This window comes from Macrotis lagotis, chromosome 5 (assembly GCF_037893015.1).
Source record: "Macrotis lagotis isolate mMagLag1 chromosome 5, bilby.v1.9.chrom.fasta, whole genome shotgun sequence".
NCBI classification, from domain to species: Eukaryota; Metazoa; Chordata; class Mammalia; order Peramelemorphia; family Peramelidae; genus Macrotis; species Macrotis lagotis.
In genome coordinates this window covers 22797443-22824621 of record NC_133662.1, presented here as the reverse complement: position 1 = coordinate 22824621, position 27179 = coordinate 22797443, and the positions used below count along the sequence as shown (strand labels likewise).

The 27179-nt window shown below is 37.1% G+C and overlaps 1 protein-coding gene across 1 annotated transcript in view; it reads right to left on the bottom strand.

Moving 5' to 3' along the window:
- The window catches only part of LOC141489648 (spermatogenesis-associated serine-rich protein 1-like), a 32036-nt gene extending 5317 nt beyond the window's left edge, over positions 1-26719 (bottom strand). The window contains 6 exon segments of the mRNA XM_074190171.1: positions 1421-1541; positions 11922-12003; positions 12005-12078; positions 13603-13721; positions 22400-22553; positions 26557-26719. Of these exon segments, the coding sequence (XP_074046272.1) occupies positions 1421-1541; positions 11922-12003; positions 12005-12078; positions 13603-13721; positions 22400-22553; positions 26557-26602 (596 nt within the window). The 5' untranslated portion in view covers positions 26603-26719.
- Positions 26720-27179: the final 460 nt, after the last annotated feature.

The window sequence follows — 27179 nt, the reverse complement described above, 5'->3', positions numbered from 1 at the left end:
GAACTTGATCATAGTAGTTTTTTTTTTTTAATCTTTTTTTGGTCTCCTTGCCTTAAATCTTTTCCAGCCCATTCTCCAACTCAGCTGTCAAATTGAGGATTATAAAGTGAAAGTCTGACTTCAATGAACTGATATTTGACAAACTCCAGTGTCTTCCTATAGGGTCAAATATAAACTCTCTGTTTATCAATCAAAAAGACCTTCCTACCTGGAGAACTACCTATCTTTCTAATTTTCTTACACTAGGATTCAGTAACAGTGACCTCCTTGCTGTTCCTTGAACAAGATATTCAAACTCCCAATTCTGGGTATTTTCACTGACTGTCATGCCTAGAATTCTCTTCATCTGTACCCTCTGGCTGCCCTTGTCCAATCATTTCAGTCATGTCTGACTTTTTTGACTCTGGCATTTTCTCATCAAAGATACTTCCATTTCCTTCTCCAGTTCATTTTATAGATGAGGAAACTGAGGCAAACAGGGTTAACTGACTCACCAGTGTAAACACAGCCCAATAAGTGTCTAAAGCTAGATTTGAACTCAGATCCTCCAGACTCCAGGCCCAATGCCTACTCTGGCTTCCTTCAAGTCCCAACTAAAGTTTCACCTTCTACAAAAACCCTTTCTGGGTTTCTAAGAGTTCAGTGACCTCCCTCTTATGATTATCTCCCAGGTATCCTGTCCATATTTTGTTTGTACCTATTGGTTTGCCAGTTGTCTTCTCTCATTAGACTGTCTTTTATCTATCCTTGTATTCTCAGGAATGAGTCCAGTGATGGACACAGAGTTAAGTTAGTCTTAAAAAATACTTAATTGACTGAAGTTTCTATGAAGATTATCTCCTCTCTCAGGATACCAGTGCAAGTCATTCCCCTATTCAAAAAAAACCTGTAGATTCTTCTTGCCTTTAGGATCAAATATAGACTCAGCTTTAAAAGTCCTTTATTATGATTATGTTTCTCTCCTTCACATACTCAGTGTTGCCCCCAAAGACATCCACTGGTTGTTCCCAAAACACTTCCGGTCTTCTTCTTCAGTGATTTTGCATTGTCTTTTTCTCCAAGACTGAAATGCACTCCCTTCTTCCCTTATAGAATCCTTAGCTTCCTTCAGAGACCAGCTCCAGTGACCCTTCCTAAATGTTGATAACTCATCCCCACTTCCACCACCATCCCCTGTTGTTATTGTCTTCCTCCCAGAATTTACACTTTGAACGTATTTTGTATCTAATTTTCTATTTACATGTTGCTTTGAACTAATAGACTTAAAACTCTTAAAGAGCAGAAACTATTCATTTTTTGTCTATATAGATCCAGCCACTGTTACCCCATGCCTACCACATAACAGAGACAAAAAGAGATTTCTTGATAAGACTAAATAAAGGTAACCAAATAAATCAAACATTAATATACTAGAACTCACTTTGAAAAATTCACTGGCGGTATAGTTGCTCCATGTTTATAAAAGTCTGGAGAGTCCTCTACATTTAAATATACTTTGTCCCCTGGAATTAGTTCTGGGATTCCATTCCTGGGATCAATGTCTATTAATAATATGTCCAAAAAAAATTAAATAAAGGTTAAAGATAGGCCATTGGTCACCTCAGATAAATTGAAAGCAAGCTAAAAATTAAAAAATGACACTTTTTCCACCAGAATAAATAAAAATATATGAAGTTCATTGTTTCTCCTTTTGTTATCTTCAAACATTTTTTAAGCATGTAAAATTCTTAATGAGGACTCTGTTAGCTGAAACAACAACAAACAGGAGGAGTACAAGATTTATGTCTTTTTAGACATGTAGCAATAGGTTTTTCCCTCAAAGGGCTTAAAATCTTAATGGAGAAATTAATTTATTCATGTATTCAATACACTGAAATGGGAACATATGTTTAAAACTGATATATGAAACAAAGGAGCATATGTCACAAACTTCCAAGATATATTATTCTCAGAATATCCATTAACTATTAAATATTTGTAAATAGTAAATAAATATTTGTCAAATGAAAGGATAAGTGAATACAGTTAGATGAATAGTCAGAAAAGTTCCCTAAACTGTATAGTAACATCAGAGGTGTGCTGGAGCTAGCTCAAACTTGCTTGAGGGAGCCTATTTTTAAATTTTCAATGTAAAAAACCACCTTAGAAATTTAGAAATATACAAATCAAAGCTTGCTATATTATGTTGTAAATTGCCTAGGTTTAAGAAAGTGATAGGAGAAAATGCTAATAACAAATAAACATAAAAGGATATCATAGGGTCTTTTATTTTCTGGAAGGCTAATTGTTGAATGTTTACCAGCAAAGAGCTGGAAGGAATCTCAGAGACCAAATTAATTCAGGGGTCTAAATGTCCAGCCCAAAGTCACACAAGAAGTAGGATTTAAATCCATGTCCTTCTCCACCATATAACTGCCTCCCTAATGGTAGAGCTGAGAGAAACCATTGAGATAATCCACTCTGACCTCTTCATTTTACAGGTGATGAAATAAGCTCCAAGAGCTGAACTATATGACTCAAAGTCTGAGGCTGTTCTTTAAAAAAAAATTTCTATATTCTACATCACCTATATTTACTCCTATATCCTTCCCTCCTCCTCCCAGAGACCTATCTCTTATATCAATTGACACAAAATCAGGAAAAAAAACAAAAGAAATAAAAAAAAAAGAAAAAGTTTGGTGAAGCTAAAAATCTGACATTATATATGCAGTATAAGCTTAGCACCTCTGCTGAGAAGAAAGGGAGCTATTTTCTCTCTTCTATGAGACTAAGTATGATCATTATAATTTGTCTTTCAAAAAAAAATCACTATTTCGTTTTTACATTATCTTTATTTCCCATTGCATTTCCCCACCTTACTAGCTTCAGGAGAAGAGATAGATCCAGATTTGTAGATCCAGATTCTCTTCAAGGATAGAACTCTGAAGAAAGAAAAAGACTGAGAAGAAGCCAATCCTGGCGCCTCATTCATGTCCCTAGCATACTACATTAGAGACTTTGGGAAATTTCCCCTTGAGTAATATCTAGGAATCTCAGGTGAGCCGAGATAGCTCTATCTGAATGGAAAGCTCATTCACTCTTTTATTATCTGGTATAGTCTCATCTTGCATGTCTTCTGTGATACCAATTTGCTATCAGCTTAGATACATGAGTTTATTTGCTATTTGCTACTAGCAGTTTTTGTGGAACTGGCATTTTGTGAGAAGAATAAGAGCTTGGAATATTGCTTGAGACACTCCTTCCCTTTTAAGCAATAGTAATCATGAGTACAGGTGAACCTAAATTTTATTTCCTCTTGCCTGACAATATTTAGGTTGGGCAGGAAGTTATACTACTATCCTGTAATCTTTTCTATGAGGAAAGTCCAGTGACTAGTCTCTGACACCAATCTGCTACTTATCATGGAAGGAATCAAAATCTCCCTTGGAGGAGGTTGGATGCTCTAGAGGGGTTGGCTTCTCCCTAGGAGCCATACCTAGTTAGATCCATATGGATGCATATAATCAACATGGGCAACATGCACACACCCTACATGTTAACAATTAATTATATAGTATATACAAAATATAAATTATATATTATATAGCAATTAATAATTCATTTATTTTGATCCTTGTCTACTTTAGGCATAGGCTTTTATCTTGGAGTCAATGAATCTGTCTTTCTAATATTTTGGTAACTGAATTTCTTTTTTTTTTTAGGTTTTTTTTTTTGCAAGGCAATGGGGTTAAGTGGCTTGCCCAAGGCCACACAGCTAGATAATTTTAAGTGTCTGAGGTCACATTTGAACTCAGGTACTCTTGACTCCAGGACCAGTGCCCTATCCACTGCACCACCTAGCTGCCCCATAACTGAATTTCAAAACAATTGGTTTCCTTTATTATTTTATATTATTTTCTTTTATGCATTTAAAAGCATTATTCTGAGAAAAGGTCTATGGTTTTACCCTAAATTAATAGTATCCATAATTTAAAAAAAAGGTTAAGAACCTTTTCCCTAAGATGTTGCTATAGCTTCTAAGATAAACAGCAAAATATAAAGTCATCTAATAAAATGAAAATGGTACTGACGTGATGACACAGCAGTCCAGTTTAATACTAGCAAACCAAACTGTAGATCAGAAGGCAATGGCATCAAAGCAAAGCTATGCCCACAGAGCTCCAAGTCTGCTAAGTCTACCTATAGCTTCCCTATGAACTAGGTTGGACACCCTCTTTCCTTAATTAGTGCCCCAAATCTACTGATTCAATTGCTTTTCAACCCTTTCTTTCAATATTTCAAGCTAAATTTTAAGTTAACCTGTGATTACTTTAGAGAATTCCTCCAGCAAGAGTTAATCTCCCCTTTATATTCCATGGCCTCCCTCTATTGATCAAGTATTTCTGTAGCTTCTGTTTACTAAAGGGATTTACTCTTAAAACTATAAGAGATAAATCCTAAAAACAACTAAAATCTCTTTTAAAAGGAAGGAAGAAGCTGTGTGGCCTTGGGCAAGCCACTTAACCCCACTGCCTTGAAAAATCTAAAAAACAAACAAAAAAAAAGGAAAGAAGAATACCAAGGACATTGCCACCCCATTGGTTACTTAACCCTTTGTTGCTACTAAGCAGAAAAATCATTACACTTCCCAAGAGATAAATGATCAAAAACAGTTGAACAATTTGTTCACAAAACAATCGAAAAGTGTTAACAATATGGACAACTAGATCACAAAGTGGTTAGAGCCCTGGTCTTGGAGCCAAGAAGATTCATCTTCCTAAATTCAAATCTAACCTCAAAAACTATCCGTATGACCCTGAGCAAGTCATTGCCTCATCTGTAAAAGTGAGCTTCAGAAAGAAACGGCAAACCATTTCCATTATCTTTGCCAAGAAAACCCTAAATGAGGTCATAAAGAGTCTGACACAACAAAACAACAATTCAGTCTTAAGACCGGAAAATGTGATTTTAATGACCATAGCTAGAAGAACATAAGTGAGTAGAAATACTTTTTTTTGGACTTCAGTAAGGTTTTCTATTAATACCCAACAAAAAGCACACATATGTGATGATTTCAATGCCACATTACCATATTATAAAATTTAGAGGTAAGTAAAAATATGTTTCTGCATATGTGCTGTGATTTCCAAGCTGAAAGTAATCCATATTGAGTCCAGTTTTCTCCTTCATATGAAAGGATAATGTTCCAGTAAAATACCAAAATGTCTATAATGGAATTTATCTTCTCTCCCTATGACCTCTTAGTCTCATCTCCCCTACTTCTGTTATAAAACAGTTATTATCTGTTGAGAGCCAGCTCCTGGGAGTGATTTACACATATCTTTGGTGACCTTTTCCATCAGAGATATGTATGTATTCTTGCTCATTAAATGGATTTGTTGACTCTCCAGTGAATCCTGACCTGGGACAATCTGTGGCTCTGGAGGTGCTTGTAAAAGGTTTTTCTGATAAGGAAGTATGCAGATTTCTAAGAATAAATATTCTAATAAATAAATAAATTTGCAGATTTACCCAGGAAATTGTGAAACTGGGTCTCTTTTAACTGGTCATTCCTGAGATAAGTTTTTGTTGTAAAAAGTCTGAGTTTCCAAAAATAAACCAATAGGGTTGTATCTAGACCTTGTGTGTATGTATGTCTCTATTCAACTTGACTCTCAAGTCAATGTTTAGACACACACCAGAGCTATTTCGGGCAATAATTATCAGTTTACCCAGTCTCAAAACCTCAGGGTCATCCCAGCCCCTATATAATCAATTTATCAAATCTCACCAATTTCTACCTCTACAAATCTTTTGCAAAAGTCATCTCCTTTATTGTTTTTAAATAGACATGTCATTTTGTAGCTAACATTTTAGTGCTTTCATGGTCTACAAAGTGTTTAACAAATTTTATTTTATCCTTACAACAAACATAGAACATAAATGGTATTGTTATCATTATTCTACAGTTGAGGAAATTGGAGCAAACATAAGTTAAATGACTTGCCAGGGTCTTATAGTTAGGAAGAATATGAGGTCTTTTTTTAACTCATATCTATTGTTCTATTCATGGCCCCTCCTATCTTCATCTATTTTCATCAGCCCAGGTTAGGAGTTTACTGTACCAAAGCAGTTTGAAACCTTCACTGTAATATATGTTATCAGAGAATTGCCTAGTTCACTGAGAGGTTACCCAAAATAGCAGAGCCTTAACAGACAGAACTTGAACTGCGGTCTTCCTCACTCTGAAGTCTGCTCCACTAGGCCATGTTGCCTCTCCTTCCCTTTACAATTCCTATTGTCACACTGTCAGTCAGGTCTTTGCCTTTTCCCTAGACAACTGTAATAGCCTCCTAACTGGTCTCCCTTCTTGGTTCTATCCATTTCAAGCATGGTTGCCAGATTAATCTTCCGGTACAGCTATTCTGACTGTCTTCCTCCCTGTGTCCTTATTGTCTACTAAATTCTATGTTGGCAGTCAAGGCACTCCACAAATTGACCACACCCTTCACTTCTAGCATTATCTCCCATATATACATCATTCTCAAAGAGGATTATAACATGAGGGAAGTGATGTGACATGTAAGTAAATTGGATTTAATTGAGGGGTTTCTGTGTTGCCTCATTTTCTCCTCCATCTGGGTCCACTGTGAGATAAGAGAGAGAGAGAAAGAGAGAGAGAGATCTTTTTATATCAGTATGAATAGAGACAGCCTGCTGCAGAGGGGGATCCTGGCCTTTTTAAGCTAAGATCTTTAACAGGTCTCAGTTTACCTGAGGCAATGCCCACTGCATCCAGAGCCATCTCCTTTCTGATCCTTTTCTGGCCTCTGGACCTAGATGGTTTCATAGTAAAAAATGAGGCTGGCGAATAAGCACAGTCTTTCCTTACTTAAATTCAATTCACTTGGAAGTCATGACATCATTTACCTGATGTCATGATCCTCCTTTTGAACAAAGGACAAAGAACAACCAACAAGTCATGTTCATAACTGTTTTCATAGTCTTCTCCTCATTAGACTGTGAGTTCCTTGAGGAAAGGAACTATCCTTTTCCTTTATATCTCAAGCCTTGGTACAATATCTGAAAAAAAGTAGGTGTTTAACAAATGCTTATTGACTGACATTACTAACCTTCATTCAATTCCAGACAACCTAGGCTAATTCTCATTTGTCGTACCTTTGTTCATACCATTCTTATACCCCATTAATCTATCTCTCCTTCCTTTAAAATCCTCCCCATGGGGATGGCTAGGTGGTGCAGCCCTGGAGTCAGGAGTACCTGGGTTCAAATCTGACCTCAGACACTTAATAATTACCTAGTTGTGTGGCCTTGGGCAAGCCACTTAACTCCATTGCCTTGCAAAAAACCCCCACTAAAAAATAAATAAAATATCCTCCCCATCTTTCAAAGTCTGGTGCCTCATCACATTTATTTGAACCTCTTTTAAGCATTTATGCCACTCTATTTATGTTATATTGATTTGCATACATAGTGTATCTTCTCTAATAGACTATAAACTCCTTAAGGTCAGTCTTTTCTCTTAATGGTTATATCTCTCTTGGCATCTAGCATAGTCCTTTGTATCCACTAGAAGTTTATTAAATTGAAGTGTTTTGATATTTGTTGTTTTTTTTAAATGGGGGAAGTTGAGGGAAAATGGTTATTTTTTCTTTATTGAAAAAAATAAAAATTTTATTGAGAAATAATTGAATTACCTTGATTTGCACTTCCTTCCTATATGAAGCAGCCATGAACTGGAAAGTAACATCCTCCTTTTAGCACATTGACAAGTTAGTACATCGATTTAGGATTTCATCCACACAAATAGTAGTCACATTGCTACAGGTTGCAACCCTTCTATTGCCCTCAGTAGACTGTCTTTTTTGTTTTGTTTTGGTTTTTTTGCAAGGCAGTGTGGGGTTAAATGACTTGCTGAAGGTCACACAGCTAGGTTAATTATTGTCTGAATTCCTATTTGAACTCAAGTCCTCCTGACTCCAGGGTGGGTGCTCTATCCACTGCCCCACCTAGTTGGCCCCTCAGTAATCAGTCTTCAAGAGTATATGACCATTAGAAGGCTGGGCCTGGAACCAGGAAGACCAGAGTTCAAATTTGACCCCAGATCATTATCAGTTGTATGACTGGGAAAGTCACTTAACCAACCCTGTTTACCTCAATTTCCTTGACTGTAAAATGAACTGGAGAAGGAAATGGCAAAAAAAAAAAAAAGGAAATACCAATCTTTGCCAAGAAAATCCCAAATGGAGTCAGAATTGGAAATGATTGAGCAGCAACAAGGACAAAGAACATCCAAGACTTTACCACCCCGCTTAAAATTCTATACTTATTGATGTAGCATAAGGTCTGAATTCAAGAAAACCCCAGTTTAAATCTCATCTCCAACTTTATAGCTATGAGACCTTGGACAAGTCAATTTAACTTTGCCTGTTTCTTCATCTATAAAATGGGGATAACAACAGTATCTAACCTCCCAGGGTTGCTATGAGTTTCAAATGAGATCATTTTTGTAAAATGCTTTGACATAGTGCCTGGTACTGTTAATGTTAGCTACTACTTGTAGCTTTTTTTTTCCTGCTGCTTTCATATAATTGGTTTGTATTGAATTTGTGGGTTGATAAAATGCCTACATTTCCCTAAGAATTATCTATCTTTCATCACCAACAGTTATCAAGTTATATCCCTATGTATTTGCTGCACTGATGCAGTAGGATTATTGGATCATGGATCTAACTTGGAAGTTACTTTTAGGCACTTTTTGCCTCAACCTACCCAAGAGATCTGACACATTTTAATATGTCATTCTTTTTGTGCTCCCTTTTAACTCTAGGGTCAAATACAAACTACTCTAGATTTGAAAATCCATTTTAGCCTTAAAACTCCCTACTATGATCCAGTCAGATTCATCTTGTTCTCTCACAGAACATGCCATCTTGCATTTCTAAGCATTTCCATATACTTTTTGCATACTTCTCTCCCTTAGTTTCAAAGCTTAGTAGAAATTTTCTTAATACAAGAACTTTCCAGGATTCCTACTAAGTGCTTTAGGAAGGAACCAATCATAAAAGTATACTGACTGTAGTCTAGATATTGTTAAATGCTTTACAAGCATTTTTGAATGTATGTGAAATGGAAGGCCAAGTAGAAAAAACACAAAATAAATTTTAACTCTGACCTAGGACAATGAAAAAAATCACCATACTGACTGAACATCACAGTCCCAGTTGTACTTATAAGCCTCAACATGGGGGAAAAGACAGGTTGAACTGGAAGGAGATGCACTGTAGGTTTTATGAGGACATCAATTTCTATTTTGTGTACTCAACTACACACAAAATACTTGTATCATCTGTACAAGAATTAAGGACATCAGTGAGAGGAAATTAAGAATAACTCTCTTGAGCAAGCAACGTTCTTGACAATTCACTAATGGGATATAGGAACACTATTCTTTTTTGATTAAAAATAAAATTCAATACAATATAGGATTTCATTTCATTAAAAGACCTTTTCCAGGAAGGTGTCTTCCCACTTTATTTCAGAATTGGCTGAAAGATTACAATCCCTAATCCTAAATAAAAAGCTATGGTCCCTAAAGGTGCAATTATTATAGAGACCTAACCAAAGGTCCCAATTTGAAAAGGAATTTCCCAGTGTACAGTTCCTCTAGAATCAGATTGGTATTGGTAGATGGATGACATTGTTCTCAAAACATTGTTCTGAGTCTAGTGAAAGATTAATAATTCAAATATTTGACTTTGCTATCCACACATAGTGGCTATATCAAATGTCTTTTTCAACTTAGTGTTCACTTATGGATTACTGCAATACAAGTGATGACCTTTTTAAAAAGATTTTTAAGTCAATGGGGTTAAGTGACTTGCACAGGGTCACACAGCTAGGTAATTAAGTGTCTGAGCTCAAATTTGAACTCAAGTCTTCCAGACTTGGACTGCTGCGCCACAATGACCTTTTTAAATATCAGTTTTCGGGCAATGAAATACAATGGATTGTAGAATTAAAAATGAATAAAAGGCAATGAGGTATGGGATTGGGTGAGTAGAAGCAAAGAATGGGATTAATTTCAAAGTTATTGTTGAATTGCAAAGGGAGAAAATAGCTTCCAGCAACTGATGGAATTAGAAGATGGGCTGTTTGTTAAGGGCAAAGGATAATAGTTAAAATCAGTGCTGTTCTGCTAACAGAAATTGAATGCCACCAGCTTGTGAATGTGGTAAGGGAGAACGTGGGAAAAATTATAGGCAGTGTTGGAGAGAATTTCCAGTTTTATGGAATTGCAGATAATTGAATTTTTTAAAAATTATATTTTTTATGTTTGCATTTAGTCTCCCCTCCTAGAACTTAAGTAGGGATTATTTTACATAGTGTAACCTTCAGACAGAAGCTGGAGAACCATATTTGTCATGACGATGTTTATAATGGGAGATTGTTTTCAGATGTGGGTTGAACTTGATGGCTCCTGAACTACCTTAATCTTCCAGGTTTGAAATTCTGTGATGAGACTATTACTCTTATTCTTATCCAGTTACTCTTATTCTCTCAACTGCCTTGAAAAATGTGTACTTAGTCCCTGTACTTCCTCACCACTCTTTCCTTTGCAGTGTATCTTCTATTCCCCACCCCATTTCTGCAACTACTCTTTTTTTTCTTTATGGCTTTTTTAAAAATTAATTTTTTTTTTGCAAGGCAAATGGGGTTAAGTTGCTTGCCCGGAGCCATACAGCTAGGTAATTGTTAAGTGTATAAGGCCGGATTTGAACTCGGCTACTCCTGGCTCTGGGGCCTGCTCTCTATCCACTGTGCCACCTAGCTGCTCCTAAGTTTTTTTTTTAAAGCACGATTTTATTTATTTTGGGTTTTACAATTTTCCCCCCCATTCTTGCTTCCCTCCCCCACCCCCACAGAAAGCATTGTTAGTCTTTACATTGTTTCCATGGTATACATTGATCTAAGTTGAATCTGATGAGAAAGAAATCATATTCTTAAGGAAAAGAAATAAAATATAAGAGCTAACAAAAAAAAAGAGTATATGGCCATTACAATGTAATTTTACTATCTCATACTTTATATTTCTTCCTTAAGGATATGATTTCTCTGTCATCACACTCAACTGAGATCTATGTATAACATGGAATCAATCAATGTAAACACTAACGGAGTAAACACTAACAGAATGTCTTCTTTAGGCGGTGGGGGAGGGAAGCAAGAATGGTGGGGGGGAATTGTAAAACTCAAAATAAATAAAATCTTTCTTTAAAAAAAAATGAGTATATGACCCCAGAGCATACCCCTACCCCCAAGCCAGGTAAACCTGGTAAGAACCTACCTAGATTTAGCTATGCTTGTCATATGACAGACACAATCCAACAGCACTCAGGCAGATCAGTCAACCAATGAAATGGGGGATAGTCAAAAGAGCCCTGGCCTTGGACAAGGACTGGGGAAGGGGTCAAGTCCCAACTCAGGCATTTTTTTTTTAGGTTTTTGCAAGGCAAATGGAGTTAAGTGGCTTGCCCAAGGCCACACAGCTAGGTCATTATTAAGTGTCTGAGACTGGATTTGAACCCAGGGATGGTGCTCTATCCACTGCGCCACCTAGCCACCCCAGGCATTTTCTAATTATGGAACCCTAAACATGCGGTTTCCTCTTCTGCAAAATGAAGATAAAGAGCACCTATTTCACAGGAATGTTGTGAGGATCAAATAAGCTGTAAAATGCCTTGAAAACTGGAAGGTTATTATTATTGTTAGCCACAAACCTATGCAGAAAGCCTTTCCAATCCGAAAGAACTTGCCAAAGCTTGGTTTGTTTTTCCATGGTCTTTCTCCAGACTTAAAAAGAAGTCTTCATTGGAAGAGATACTGAAGAACTGAAAAATGGGGGTGGGGGAGGGAATTACCATATTTTTTCCTCCCAAAGCTTTTGTCCAATGTCATCTCTGTTGAACATCTCTGGTATGCACAATAGACTCCATTGAAATAAACACCTTTTCCCCTTACAATAGGTATGAAGATGCCCTTCCCTTGGATAAAAACTCCATTCTGCACCCTTTTGATCTTTGGAAAAACATAAGAAAATTCAGTTATAAGCACAGGCTTATGATATCATTCAATAATAAAAGAAAAAATTTAAGAACTTTACTTGAATGTGCATTTTTAAATGTGGCTCGGTAGCTTTACGGCTTTAGCAAGAAGATGATTATTTTCTGTCTTACTCTCAGGTCCTTATATCTTTGAGGTACAGGAAGGGAAGGAGGGAGGAATTTGTTTTTGTTTTTATTTCTACTTCTAAAAATAACTGATGTAAAGACAAGGAAGGAAGGGAGGGAGAGGAGGAGAGGGAGGAAGGGAGAGATGGGAGGGAGGAGAGAAAGATGGGAGAGGGAGAGAAGAAAACAAAAAATAGAAAGTCAAAAAAATCTTTTTATTTTTTCTCCTCACTTCAAACCAGCTATAGACCATGGAGGATTTCTCAGGAATACCAAAGGAAACTGGGAATTCATCCTATAACAGGAGTTCTTAACCTGGGGGCCCCAGATATCCCCCAAGATACCCCAAGATTTTCTGGGGGTCCATAAACTAGGTTGGGAAAAAATACCATTTTATTACAATTACATTTTATGTATTTATATGCTATATTTAAAGCATCAATCTGGGAGGGGAAGACTCTTAAAGTTTCTGACCAGAACTGAAAATAATTACTATTAGGCCATCTTTTGTCTCAATTCTTATCTAGCCTTTAGTCATTGCAAGGGCACTTACTCAGACAAACTGAAGCCTGGGAAAGACCTTACTCACCATTACATCCAGAGCCATCTATAGACTCTGAAGGAAAAGGTGAGATTAACTACTTTGAGTAGCTCTACCTCACTAAAATCCAATTCATTCAGAAGTCAAAATGTAACCCTTGTGATGTTATTAGTCCTCAAGGGGAAAAAAGGACAAATACCAACATTTATAATATTGATATAAGCTAATAAAAATGTTTGTTCTCTATCTTATATATAAACATAAATGTATTATTATATCAGATCTCCATGTTTATATGTAAATCTATTTGCCATGTTTATGTATAATTATGTGGGTGTTCATATAAATTTGTATAATATTTTGGTATAGTATAAATTTATGTATCATAAATTTATAATTCATATACAGATCTATAACGTAATGTATTATATGTACATATAATATATATTATATTTATGTTACATACTTAAATAATGTATAAATGTTATTTAATCATAATTAGTTTTTCTTTTGTCATCCTATGTATTTTATTTTCTAATTTTAAGAGCTTCTTTTGATTTTACTAGAGGGGCCCATGACACAAAAAAGGGTTAAGAACTTCTATATTTGGTTCCAGGGGTTTCCCCCTTGAGTGCACTGACACTCTAATAACTGTTCTTCAACATTTTTGCTTTGTCTTGTTTGGGTTTGGGGAGAGGTGGGGGGGGAGGAGTGAAAGTTAAGAGTTTCAGGCAGACCACAAATCCCCTATATGACATCTCCAATCAGAACACCTCCCAGAGCCTACTCCTGCCAGAGACCTTCACAGACCCAGTCTTGGACTTCACTCACGGAGCAGCTTGACTTCTCTTGGATAGTCATTCTCTCCAACTTGTGTTACCAGAGGAACATCAATGACTTTCATGGAAGGAAATGGGCTGGGCTGCAACTCCCTATCAGCAACAGGATGACTACAAAGGAAGCATAAAGAATTCTGATCTTTCATTTGTACAAGTTTTTAATCTCCCCCCCCCCCCCCCTTATATTTCTTTTACCTGATCTAGAGGCAATGAGCTCTACTGGGAAGTAAACTGGAGCTATTTAATTCTTTCCATATTTAAGTGCCTGTCCTTGTGATTGGAGTAAAGCCAAATTCTACCACTTGGTAACTCAAGATTATACAATAAAAAAGAACTATAGCATTTTATAGAATTTCAAGGTTTATAAGGTGCTTCCCTTTCCCCAACCTAACATCCCTTAGGAAAGCATTTTGTAAATATATTTATATAAATTTATATAATATAATAATATAATAAGTCCAAATTGTATAAAAATTATATAACAAATACAACATTACAATTTATATAATATAAATTGCATACAAATGTATATAACATATATCATATATAAATTTATCCATGACAATATAACGAATTATATAAATTTCTGAAAATCATAATAAACAAATATTTTGTGCATTTATATAATATAAATTTAGATATTACATAAACCTGTGTTATTAAATAAAATTCATTTGTGGATGAATAATATATAAAATTTATGCATGAATGTGATATATTTACCTAATACATAATATTGTCCAAAGATCTTGATAGATTACCTTTGGATCAATCATTTAACCTCTCTTACCTTCAATTTTCCCTAAATGGAGTTTGAATAATGCTAATACCGCCTAACTCACAGGGTCCATTCTGAGGATTAAATTAGACAATGGATACAAAAATGAGATGTGACATCAAAATCAGGTTTTTTTATTTTAAATAGGCAATTTTCATTTATTTCATCAAGTAGCTATATGTTAAAGAAATTGATCTCTACATTTCCTTCCAGTAGTAAATCCCATTATCCTTTTATTATCGCAGCATGGACTTTGACATTCAGGAAATAAGGCATCTGAATAGGTGTGACTAAATCCAGAGCTAAACACAGATTAGACTATTTGGTTAAAACCTAGGTCAATATTAGCTTCTCATTTTAAGAACATTAGAAGGAATGCATAAACTTCTAACTTGTCTAACTTTTAAAAATCATGATTCTTTTAAGAACCAAGACTCTTTCATTCAACTCTAATCTTCAATGAAAAAATGGAGAGCTATAGCTAAGTGAGGCAGTCAGGGCTATGCCTAAAACAGTAATAATAATAATAATAATAATAATAATAATAATAATAATAATAATAATAATAATAATAGCTATGTGCCAAACATTATACCACATCCTTCACAAATAGTATCTCATTTGATCCTCCCAAGGTAATTGCTATTATCATCTCCATTTTACAGTTGAAGAACTAAGACAAACAGAGATTAAGTGTTAAAATTAAGTCCAGGGTCACACAGCTAATGTATAAAGCCAGTCTTCATCCCTCCAGGACCAGTGCTCTAGCATTTGCAACATCTAGCTGATTAATTTAAAAAGTACAAAAAATATATTTAGAAGCATCATAGTAATGTCCCTTCCCTCATTCAAATGAATTTATTTTAATTACTCCATTTATTGTCTTTTACATCATCAATTATGAAATTAACTTCAGGTTGATTTTCCTACTGACTTTCCCAAAAGAACCACCCTATGAAAGTGTACATGAGCTTTTCTCCAATGACAACAGACTATTTATTTGTGGATGTCACTAAACTATTTTAGTTACTTAAGTTTCCATATGTAAACTACCCTGGTTTAGTAGAATTAAAGATAGAGACAGTTAGTTTTAATCTTTCCCCAAATAACTCTTCAGGAAAAACTTTCCAAATAAACATTTTCTTTAATAGGAAGCATTTTATTTGGCAATATCTAAACCAGATGGAAACTCTTATAGTAAATATTAGTTTGACTTTCTCTGATTCTTCCATCTGGAAGTGGTCTCATTTTCATTTCATCTACTAACATTTTGTCCTCTTTTCATGAATTTATTATAGAATGTATAATAATTATTTATCTACATGACTTCCCATTGCCTTCTACTAGATTAAATTCTATTTAGTTTTGTGTTGCACCTATCCTCTCATGCAACTTAGGGTGCTTTAGCTCACTTTAGCACAGCTAGAACATTAATATAAATCTGTTGAATTAATTAATATTTGAATGAAAGAATGTTCAAGTTGGAGGAAACTTTAGAAATCACTTAATCCAACTGCCAGATTTTGTAGTTGAGAAAATTCAGGAAGATGGCTTCACTTGCCCAAGGTCACATGGGACATTGGAAGAGCTAACATGTCAACTTTATTTATTTCAATAATAATTTAATCATTTCAATTCAACTCAAAGAATAATTTTTTAAGGTTTTTTTGCAAGGCAAATGGGGTTAAGTGACTTGCCCAAGGCCACACAGCTAGGTAATTAAGTGCCTAAGGTTGAATTTGAACCCAGGTACTCCTGACTCCAGGGCCGGTGTTCTATCCACTTCGCCACCTAGCTGCCCCAAATAATAATTTATTGATAAGAGATAGCATTTCTATAGCAATTTAAGGCTTACAAATTACTTCACTATGTTAAACTGATTTGATCCTCACAACAACCTAGCAAGGTAGTTGCTACTAATTTATAGTAAGGAAACTGAGGTTAAGTGACTTGCTCGGGATTATAAAGCCAGTAAGTCTACAGCAGGATATGAAGTCAGGCTTTCTTTTTTTCTTTTTTCTGCCAAAGTAAGATTTTATTTTGAGAAACATTAAAAGACACAGAGGAAGACATCCAACCACATCAGCAGGTTTCAAAATTCACATTATCTCTACTCAGAGCTTTTGCAGTTATAGATCTTTAAACTCAGGCTTTCTTGACTACAAGTCCAGTGCTGTATCCACTGAACCACCTAGTTGACTCCATTTTCTCAATATGTGAGTTATTATTCTCAGCATTAGGCAAGATTTTTTTATATGATAAATGATATCCTGTGTGGGATAAACTTTTGACATTTCTTCAGTAAAATATTATAGATTGAATTTTGTTAACTATGTGCCCACCTTCCCTTAACAAAGCAAACTTCTGGGATATGGTTGAAGAGTCAAATGATTTCATCTTATCTGTTGATGTCTGGAGAATCATTCAATTCCTGGGACTAAAGAGATAATCTGGTTTTGGTTTGAATTTTATGTTCTTTTCCCTAAATCAGTTTGCTTTGCTTGAATTCTATGCCCTTTTCCCTAGGGTGGTTTTCATGTTTAGATTGTAAGACCACATCCTCCTTAACAAGGGTGGGTCAGTTGGGGCGGGGATCGAGTTAGGATAAATGTGATTCTTGGGCCTTTTGCTTTTGCCTCAATCTAATTGATTGTGGCCCATTTCTCAAGAAACAAATAAAGCCTTCTCTTCATACCTTGAGAGATCTCTGAAATTTATTTAAGTGGCATTTGTCCCACACAATCCCCATAAGAACTGAAAGGCAGGCAAACTTTGAGCCCACTGGAAGACAGTTCATTGATGATTTCTACCCCATCTCCTAAACCTCTCTCATCTTCATGGATATGAGCCACATCAGGATAACTTAATCTGATTTTAGTTAGAGTTAGAATGTGGGAAATTAATCCAACCCTTGAGTATTTATGAAGGAAGTTTGAGTCCTGTGGAGTATCATGAAAGCTGAGTATGAAAGAAGGGCAAAGAATACCCACCAAGCATAGACTCTTGAAGCTTTGTCCTTGTTAATGTGGCTGGCATTCTGGGTTAGAGAGTCGGTGTCTTTCTCAAAAAAAAATATGAACCAATTAGTCTTGAGACAGAAAGCGAAAAAGGTTCTTTTCAAAGGAGAGCATGAATTAGTGCTGAGATAGAATAGGAGAGTGAATCTCTAACTGCTTTTCAGTACTCTTGCATGATCAGAGCCAGAACCGGAGCTGGAAAAAGGTCAGCATTCTCCTGAGAGCCTGTCAGTATACTCAAAGAGAGTTTGTGCTTTGAATCCTAGAGCCAAGATAGGATGGACCTCAACATTTTCATAGCCTGTGAATAATCATCCCTGGACAGATTTAACATCTGAGATGATGAGTTCTGAGCACTGTAGTTTACAGAGGAAATAAAAATACTCAGGGAGAACCCATGTGATCAAGAATATGGAGAGTACTTGAGAATAATGTTTTTCTGGCCCCTGATTATCAATAGTATGTCCCACACTCAATGTTCTTCATCATTTCTACCTTGATTTCACTTTCCTCCCTTCTAACACCTTGATCCTGGGCAAGAATGTGCTTGTAAAACTAGTTCTCCAAAACCAGAATCATAAGACACCGATAAATTTATTTTGCATTGTTCTCATTGTTTCCATCATTTCTTAAGTCTATACAATCAACAAAACAATCAATCAGACATTGATTTGTAAATTTGCTGATTTAGAGGAGTAAAATGCTCACAGTGAAAATTTTAAAATTGACTCTCAGTTCACCTTGAAGCCAGATCACCCTTCCCTTATTACCCCACTTATTCCATTGCACCATGAAAAAAAGAGTAGCATCAGGAGGCGTAACATGATTCTAGCTTTTTAAAATTAGAGTGAGTATGGGAAGTTTGTTCAGTCCTCTTCCTACCTCTCTCCCTCTTTTCTGACTCTTTTTCTAACTAGCTTCCCTTCTTCTTTCCCATAATTTTGACTTTTCTTCAAATTCCTTTCCTATTCCTTTTCTCTCTATGTTCTATCCTCTAATAGGCTCATCTACTCTCATGGCTTCAACTACATGTAGATAATTTGAATGTATTTAAAAGAAATATATTAAATATTAAAATAACCTTCAGGGGCAGAGCCAAGATGGCGACATGAAGGGATCGAGTCTTAGGAGCCCTCTGATAAAAACTCATAAACTAAGGACTCTAACTAAACTTTCGAGAGACAGAACCCACAAAGGGACCCAGTGAGGCAGTTCTCCTACTCAAGGTAACCTGGAAAAGAGCAGAAAGGCTCTGCTCCCCGGGGTTGGAGGGGCGGCGCACCAGAGGGGTGGCCCACCAGAGGGGTGGCCCACCAGAGCGAAAGAACTTCAGCCTCCCAGAGGCAGCCCCAGGGCGCTGGGAGCCACGGCTCACAGCAGTGGGGGAGTCTCCTGAGCTGCACCCCGGGGGAGCACTGGGTAGAAAGTGGGGGAAAAGCAAGGAATCTCTGCCAGAGCGAGCCCAGCCCTCAGGGCACACAGCAAGCAGCTTGGTCTTTCCGCATCCCAGAGCCAGAAACAGAAGCAGGCAGAGCTGGTAAGCAGGAGCCCCCCAGGGCATGAGCCCATTGAGCTGAGGGAGGGGAGTGAAGAGAGACTGCAGAGCTCTGTCCTCTGCCCCTGGAACAGGACTCTAGGGCTCTGACCACATTCAGATCCTGATCCCAGTCTAGGCCCCCCCATAGAACAAAAGGGCCCCCCCACCTCGGCCCCATGGCAGAGGGGGATGCTTATGGTCATTCACAGACCAGGAGGGAGGACAGAGCCTCACACACTGAGACCCTTGTGGGAGTGTCCCAAAAGCTAAGGAAGCACCCCAAAAAACAGGCTTAGGCTGGGAAAATGAGCAAGCAAAGAAACAAGAGGAAGACCATTGAGAAATATTTTGCAAATGAGCCCAAGAAGGATCAAAATACTCAGTCTGAAGATGAGGAAGCACAAGCTCCTGCATCTAAAGACTCCAAGAAAAACAGAAATTGGGCTCAGGCTATGACAGAGCTCAAAAAAGACTTTGAAAATCAAATGAGGGAGTTGGAAGAAAAACTGGGAAAAGAAAGGAGAGATATGCAGGAAAAACATGAAAATTAAGTCAGCAGCTTAGTCAAGGAAATCCAAAAAAATGCTGAAGAAAATAGCATGCTAAAAACCAGCTTAGGTCAAATGGATAAAACAGTTCAAAAGGTTATTGAGGAGAAGAATGCCTTAAAAAGCAGAATTGGCCAGATGGAAAAAGAGATAAGAAAACTCTCTGAGGAGAACAAATCCTTCAGACAAAGAATAGAATTCAGGGAGATTGATGAATTTACCAGAAATCAGGAATCAATACTTCAAAACCAAAAAAATGAAAAATTAGAAGAAAATGTGAAATATCTCATTGAAAAAAACAACTGATATGGAAAACAGACTTAGGAAAGATAATTTTAAAATTATTGGAATACTTGAAAGTCATGATCAGGAAAAGAGCCTTGACATCATTTTCAAAGAATTACTACAGGAAAATTGCCCTGATATTCTAGAAGCAGAGGGCAAAATAGAAATGGAGAGTATCCACCGATCCCCCTGAGAAAGAGATCCCAAAAAACCAACCCCCAGGAATGTTATAGCCAAGTTCCAGAACTCCCAAGTCAAAGAGAAAATATTACAAGCAGCCAGAAGGACACAGTTCAAATTTTGTGGAGCTGCAGTCAGGATCACACAGGACTTAGCAGCAACTACATTGGAAGCTCGTAGGGCTTGGAATACAATATACCGGAAGGCAAAAGAGCTTAGAATGCAGCCAAGAATGAACTACCCAGCAAGACTGAATGTCCTCTTCCAGGGAAAAAGATGGACTTTCAATGAACCAGGGGAATTTCAAATGTTCCTTTTGGAATGGCCAGAGCTGAACAGAAGGTTTGATCTTCGGATGCAGGACTCAGGTGAAGCATGGAGGTTGGAGGAGAGGGGGGGAAATATGAGGGACTTAATGAGGATGAACTGCATGTATAGAAAAATGATACTGATAATATTCATATGAACCATCTCAGTTAATAGAGCAGGTAGAGGGAGCTTTTATAGTTGAAGCACAGAAGAAAGCTGAATTCAAAGATAAAATATGGTGTAAAAATGGAGTCAATAGGAAAAAAAGGGAAATGGAATGGGAGAAAGAAAAAGGAGAGGGGGAATAGTCCAAGATATTTCACATAATAAGATTTTTTTATTACAATGAGTTATTGCAATGATATGGAAGGGGGGAGGCAAGGGGGAATGAGGGAACCTTTGCTCTCATCAGAGATGGCTAGGAGAGGAAACAGCAAATATACTCAATGGGGTATAGACAACTGGAGTAAGAAGGAGGGGGGAACAGGGGGAAGGGGTGGGGATGTGAATAAAGGAGGACAGGATGGACCATGGGGGGAGAGTGGTCAGATATAACACATTTTCTTTTTTACTTCTTGCAAGGGGCTGGGATTGGAAGGCCTGTCCAGGAGGGACCATAGGGCCAAGTGGATTCTGGGCCTAAGGGGTGGTATGGGGGCTCAGGGCTTCTTGGCCCCAGGACCAGGGATCTGTCTGCTGCGCCACTCAGCAACCCTACAACAGAGTAAGAGTGAAAGGAGAGAGAAAATATAGTACATGGTAGTGGAGAAATAAGAAAGGAGGGAGTTGAGATCAGCAATGGCAACGTTGGAAAAATATGGAAGTAACTTTTGTGATGGACTCATCATAAAGAATGTGATCCACCCATGACGGAGTTGTTGGTGTTGGAACAAAGACTGAAGCATATTTTTTGTTATTATTTGGGGGAGGGTGCAGGACAAGTGGGGCTGGGTGGCCTGCCTGGGGCCACACAGTGGGGTGATCTTTGGGTGTCTGGGGCTGGATTTGGACCCAGGTGCTCCTGGCTCAAGGGCCAATGCTCTGTCTGCCACCCAGCCACCCCTACTATTATTACTATTTTTATTTTATTTTGGGTCTTTTTTTTTCTTCTTTTTGGTTTTTGCAGGGAAGTGGGGATCAGGTGGCTTGCATGTCATGTGGCTGGGTGATTATTGGGTTTACAGGGCTGGTGCTTCGTCCATTGCACCACTTGGCCATACCTACAATTATTACTATTATTTTTTTTAATTTTAATTTTTTTTCTCTCCCCTTTACTTTTTTCGCCCAAGCAAGTCTATCTATGTTCATGGGGAGGGGTATTTTGTTTACTTGTAAACAAGAATATTTTATTAATGTAAAAAAAATCATTTGTACAAAATGAGAATAAAAAATAAATTTAAAAAATAATAAATAAATAAATAAATAAATAAAATAAAATAAAATAAAATAACCTTCAATTTCCTCACCTCTAAAAAGAGGAACATAATGCTTATACTGGGTGTTGCAGTGGATAAAACACCAGACCAAGAGATGGGAAGACCTGAGTTCAAATCTGGCCTCAGACACTTACTAGTTGTGTGACCCTGGGCAAGTCACTTCAGCCTGTTTTCCTCAGTTTCCTCATCTGTACAGTGAACTGGAGGAAAAATAGAAAACCATTTACAGTATCTTTGACCAAAAAAAAAATCCCAAATGGGGTCACACACAGAGTCAGACATGACTGAACAGCTAAACAATAACAACAATGCTTAGGCTACTCAACTCACAGGGATGTTGTGAGGAAGGTTCTTTGTAAGTCTCAAAGTGCTATAGAAATAGGTTCTTACTATGTAAAGGTAGGGGTGTGCTGGAGCCAGTTTGAACTGGATCATGGAAGGCAATTGTTCACAGAAATTAGCAAATATTACAGATCAGATTTGATTTATTAATTTGTTGATTATCTCAACATAAGAAAGTGATAGAAAAAATTTTAATAACATTTCAATAAAAAGTAAACTTAAAAGTGTATAGTGGGTACATTTTCCCCCTAAGAGCCAGTTAAATATTTACCAATCCACCCTTATGTAACTATGAGCTGTTTAGGCAAATAGCTTTATTGGGCTAAAATGGTTCATAGATCTTTATCAGACTCTTACTCATTGGGAGCATGTCCTTTGGGGACATCCTGAAGACAGCTGACAGAAGCATCATATTCAGCAACAGATGAAGGAACAGGATCTGGAAGTGGATTGACATCTATTGCACTAAGGCTGTGTTCCTTAGACTCCAGACTCCCATTGCCATTAGCACCTGCCACAACATATTTTGAATCCTTTAATTAACATTTTTGAAAATAGCATTCTATTCAGTATTTGAGACTCAACTAATGAGTGAAAGGCCAAGATTTAATTACAAAATATATTTTGCCTTTCCTTCTTTTTCTTTCACAGAACTACTTCTCAAAAGGGCAGCAAACACTACCTCTGGATAGCATATTAGATAAGACTGCTGAGATTTCAGAGTCAGGAAGACCTGAGTTCAAATTCAGACTTAGTAGTTGTGTGACTTTAGGCAAGTCACCTAGTGCCTCTATAAAATGGAGATAATAATACTGACCTCACCAAATTGTTGAGAGTTTCAAATATATATATATATATATATATATATATATATATATATATATATATATATACATATATATATATGTTTATGTATATGCATACATTTATTGTCATTGTTCAGTTGTTTCAATTGTATTTAACTTTGAGGTCCAATGTGTTGTTTTCTTGGCAAAGATACCTGAGTAATTTGCCAGTTCCTTCTCCAGCTCATTTTATAGATGAGGAAACAGAGGCAAACAGGGTTAAGTGATTTGCCCAGGGTCATACAGTCACCTACCTGTCCTTGAATACATTTACTGATTAATTTTTATATATTTTTATCTGTTTATATTCTAAATCATACCAAATATATTGAAAATCATTACAATCATATTACTCAGCAAATCTTAGAGCACTCTATAAATGTTAGCTATTATTACTATTATTATCATCACAGTTTCCACTTCTATTTCCTTTCACCCCCACCCCTGCCCCACTAGTATTTATACTGAAGGGATTCTCTCCAGAATTAGAGACCTCTTGGGGAAAACCTCAGTCTTTAACTCTCCACTCTGATATCTACCTTCTTTTAAATTTTCTCCTTGACTTTTTTTAAAAAAGTATACTTCTATCATTGCTTCCACCCCCCTCATCTCATAGAAGCCCTCTCTTGTAAGCTGAAAGCTGAAAAGGTTAGTTAGAAACCTTCTGTAGTAGTCCAAATGACAGGCAATGGGGGCTTCTTAGAATAGTGACAATAGTTAATGGAAATGAAGAAAGGGAATCCAGATCACATAATTTAAAAGTGAAAGAATGTAGTGTACTACATTCACTTGACAGATAAGGAAAATGAGTTATAGGTTAAATGAATTGACAGGGTCAACTAGCTGTTAAGGGAGGCAGGAGCCAAAATCTTCATGACTCCAAGTCCAATGCCATAAAACTTTTTTATGCTAGGAAGATGAAACCTTGGAACTGGGGAGAACTGGGGAAGGAGGAGTGAGAAAAATAAAGAATCAAGAATAACTCAAAGTTTTTATCCCTAGTGACATAGAAATGGATGCTGCCAGTGGAGTCTGGAAAAACCTGGAAAGACTTATATAAACTGATGCTCAGTAAAGCAAGCAGAACCAGGAGAACATTATATACAGCAATAGCAACTTTATATGATGATCAGCTCTGATAGTTAGCACTTCTGAGCAATATAGTGATCAAAGACAATTCTAAAAGACATGAAAATGTATCACATCCAGAGAAAGAACTAATGGGATCTGAATGTAGATTCCAGCATCCTATTTTCACTTTTTAAAAGCTTTCTTTTTTTTTTCTTTCCCATGATGTTTCTCTTTTTGTTCTGATTCTTCTGTCACATATTATGGAAATGTGTTTAAAATGATTATACATGTATAACTTGTATCAGCTGATTTGCTGTCTGGTGAGGGGAGAGGAGAGAGAGAAAAATTTGGAACTCAAAATTTTACAAAAATGAATGCTGAAAATTATCTTTACATGTAATTAGAAAAATTTTTAAAAAAGAAATAAATGATATCATTGACTGAATTAGGAAAGTTAAGACAAACAGTTGATTGGGGGATGGAGTATAGAATGTATGAATAAAATTGCCAAGAATACCCCATGAACACTATGGCCCATGGTGTCATGAAGAGTTGGACAGAAGTGAACTACAACAAGGATATGTAAGTAGAATAGGGAAGAGGGATTTGGGTTTTAGAAAGAATGCTTTTTATTCAAAAGAAGGACATTCAGATGAAGAGGTGCGAGATGTCACTGCATATGTAAACAAAAATTAGATCAGCATTTGAAATATAGATTTGGGATTCATCTCCCCACCCCATATGACGAAATGTAATTTCTGAGGACTTGAGCAAAAAGAAAGGAGAGTGAACATTGAACCTTAGATATGCCCATACTTAGGTATCCAAATCAACTTTTTCTTTTTGAAAACTGGATCTTCCTATTTCACCCTTGTTAGAAAAGCATCCCTCATTGGTATCATGGGTTCAAGGGGGCTTGTGTTATACTTAGCATAGATAATTTAATTGTCTTAGTGCTACTGCAATTCAGAATTCTTGAGTTCAAGAGCTCTGCCAGCTTCAGCTTTCCTCAGTGGAAGGGATTTTTTACATATTCACTACTATACCCAGTTGAATTTCTTTTTAATAAAAATTTTATTGAGTACATTCTGGGAATAGAGAATGTGCCAAAGATTGGATAAAGCCCTGTTCTCAAGGAACTTAGCAAGTAATGTTAAGCAGGATGCACCTGCTTTAATTTTCCCAACTAAGAGTGACATATGCCTTCCTTCTAGCCATCTCTCTTGGAATGTTGCCAGAATGAATAAAGATAATCCAGAATGACTAGATTTTAACATCTTAATCCTAGATTTTGAAGAGTCAGGGTCAATCATTCAATTTTCCCTTTCCACTGATCAATAATAGAATATAAATGGTACCCTGGGGAGATTCACATGGATCAACTAATCAATAAGCATTTATTAAATACCTACTATATATCAGTCACTGTGCTAAGAACACATGTTCCAGAAATGAGACAGTCCATATTCTTACTTTCCATTCCACTGATAAATGTTCATAAATTAATCAATACATGGAAAATAAATACAGAGAGATGAAAGCAGTCGAAACACTAACAGCTGCTAATAACTGGGGGAAATTAGGAATGGACAGCTGAAGGAGGAAGCCTTAAAGGAAGTAGGTGGTTTGAAGAATAGGTGGTAGCAAGGCAAAGCATTACAGGAATGGAGAAGAGCCTGAGCAAAGACAGGAAGGCAAGAAATAGAATGTGAGCTACTTAGAAGAACAATCCTCAGTTTTCTGGATCATAGTATATGAGGGAGAGTAATATGCAATCATTCTGGAAAGAAAGACTACCAGCAGATTGTGAAGGATTATGTCAAACAAAGGAGTTTTTGTTTTATGCCAGAGACAGTTGGTGCCATCAAAACTACTTGAGCAAGGGGGGTGACATGTTTACATTGTAAATGATTCTTCTTGAATGGATTGGAACTCACCTGTTCAGTCTATGGGATTTTCTTGGAAAAGATATTGGAGTGGTTTTGCCATTTCCTTATCCAGTGGATTAAGGCAAATTAAGGTTAATGATTTGTCCAGAGTTAATGTGTCAGTAAGTAACTCTGGTCTTCTTGACTCCAAGACCAATATTTGAACCCCCAAGTCACCTAACTGCCTTCAAAATGTGTTTGAGGATGGATTTGAACAAAGATCTTGACTTCAGGGCTAGTGGTCTATCCACTGAACTATCTAGATGCCTTCCCTTCTCCTTATTTGATTAGACTTGTGCCAAATAATCATTTAGAAGCAGTGTGGAGAATAGATCATCAAGGAGAGAAGTCTCTTCACTGGAATCCACTCCCACCTCCTTAGATCAGAGTTCTCTCCAACAGGCTCCCCAGGAGGGGGTATACCTATTCTAATGCTTTCATTCCCAAGAGGTTAGAGATGCACCCAGCTACACCCCTTACTTCCTTCCCTTAATAACCAGTTGTAGATCTACCATCAATGAGAGAATCAACCAATAACTATTAAGTTTTTACTGTGTTCAGGGCTCTGTACTAAGTGCTGGTGTCCACATTAAAGTATTGCCCACCTCTTCCCTAATACCCCTCATCCCCACCCCGAGACCCCCCAATTCTCCTTCATAGTTTTACCTACCGTTCTCCTTCACCCCCTCCTCCGTGAGTGATCCGTTGGGCTCCATCACCTTATGGGGTCCGTGGAATCAATTGAACATGGAGCAGCCAGCCCAGTTTGGGGCTTGGAGGAAGATGGAGAACCCCGGGAAGCAAGATTTTCACTTTCTCTCCTCCTTAGTGGAAGCAAGGTAGCGTTCTCTGGTCTCTACGTTACGGGAGATACTAACTGCATCTCAGTATTGGGGGAGGGGGGGAGCGCGGAGCCTGGCAAGGAGTCCCGGCTCTTTCCCAAGGGATTTTCCTATTTCCACTTTAGTAGAAGCTCCCTTCCTCTGAGTTGGAACTGACCTGTTTGTTTTCTCCAGTCTCCTTCGGAATGTTTTGTCCCCTTCACGTCCGTCCAGGCTTCTGCTCCCACTAGTGTGATACAGTTTGAGGATCCTGCTTCAGAGAAAGAAGGAAAAAAAGAGGGCTGTTGCTGGGGACATGGGATCTACTCAGCAGGAATAACTGGATTTTTTTCATCTGTAAAAGGAGGATGAAAATGCTACTTGGGCTACGATTTTATTCACACTATCTGTCGGTCATTGGGAGGACAGCTGGTACTTCATAACTCTGAAAGTGCTATTGAGATTTTTTTGT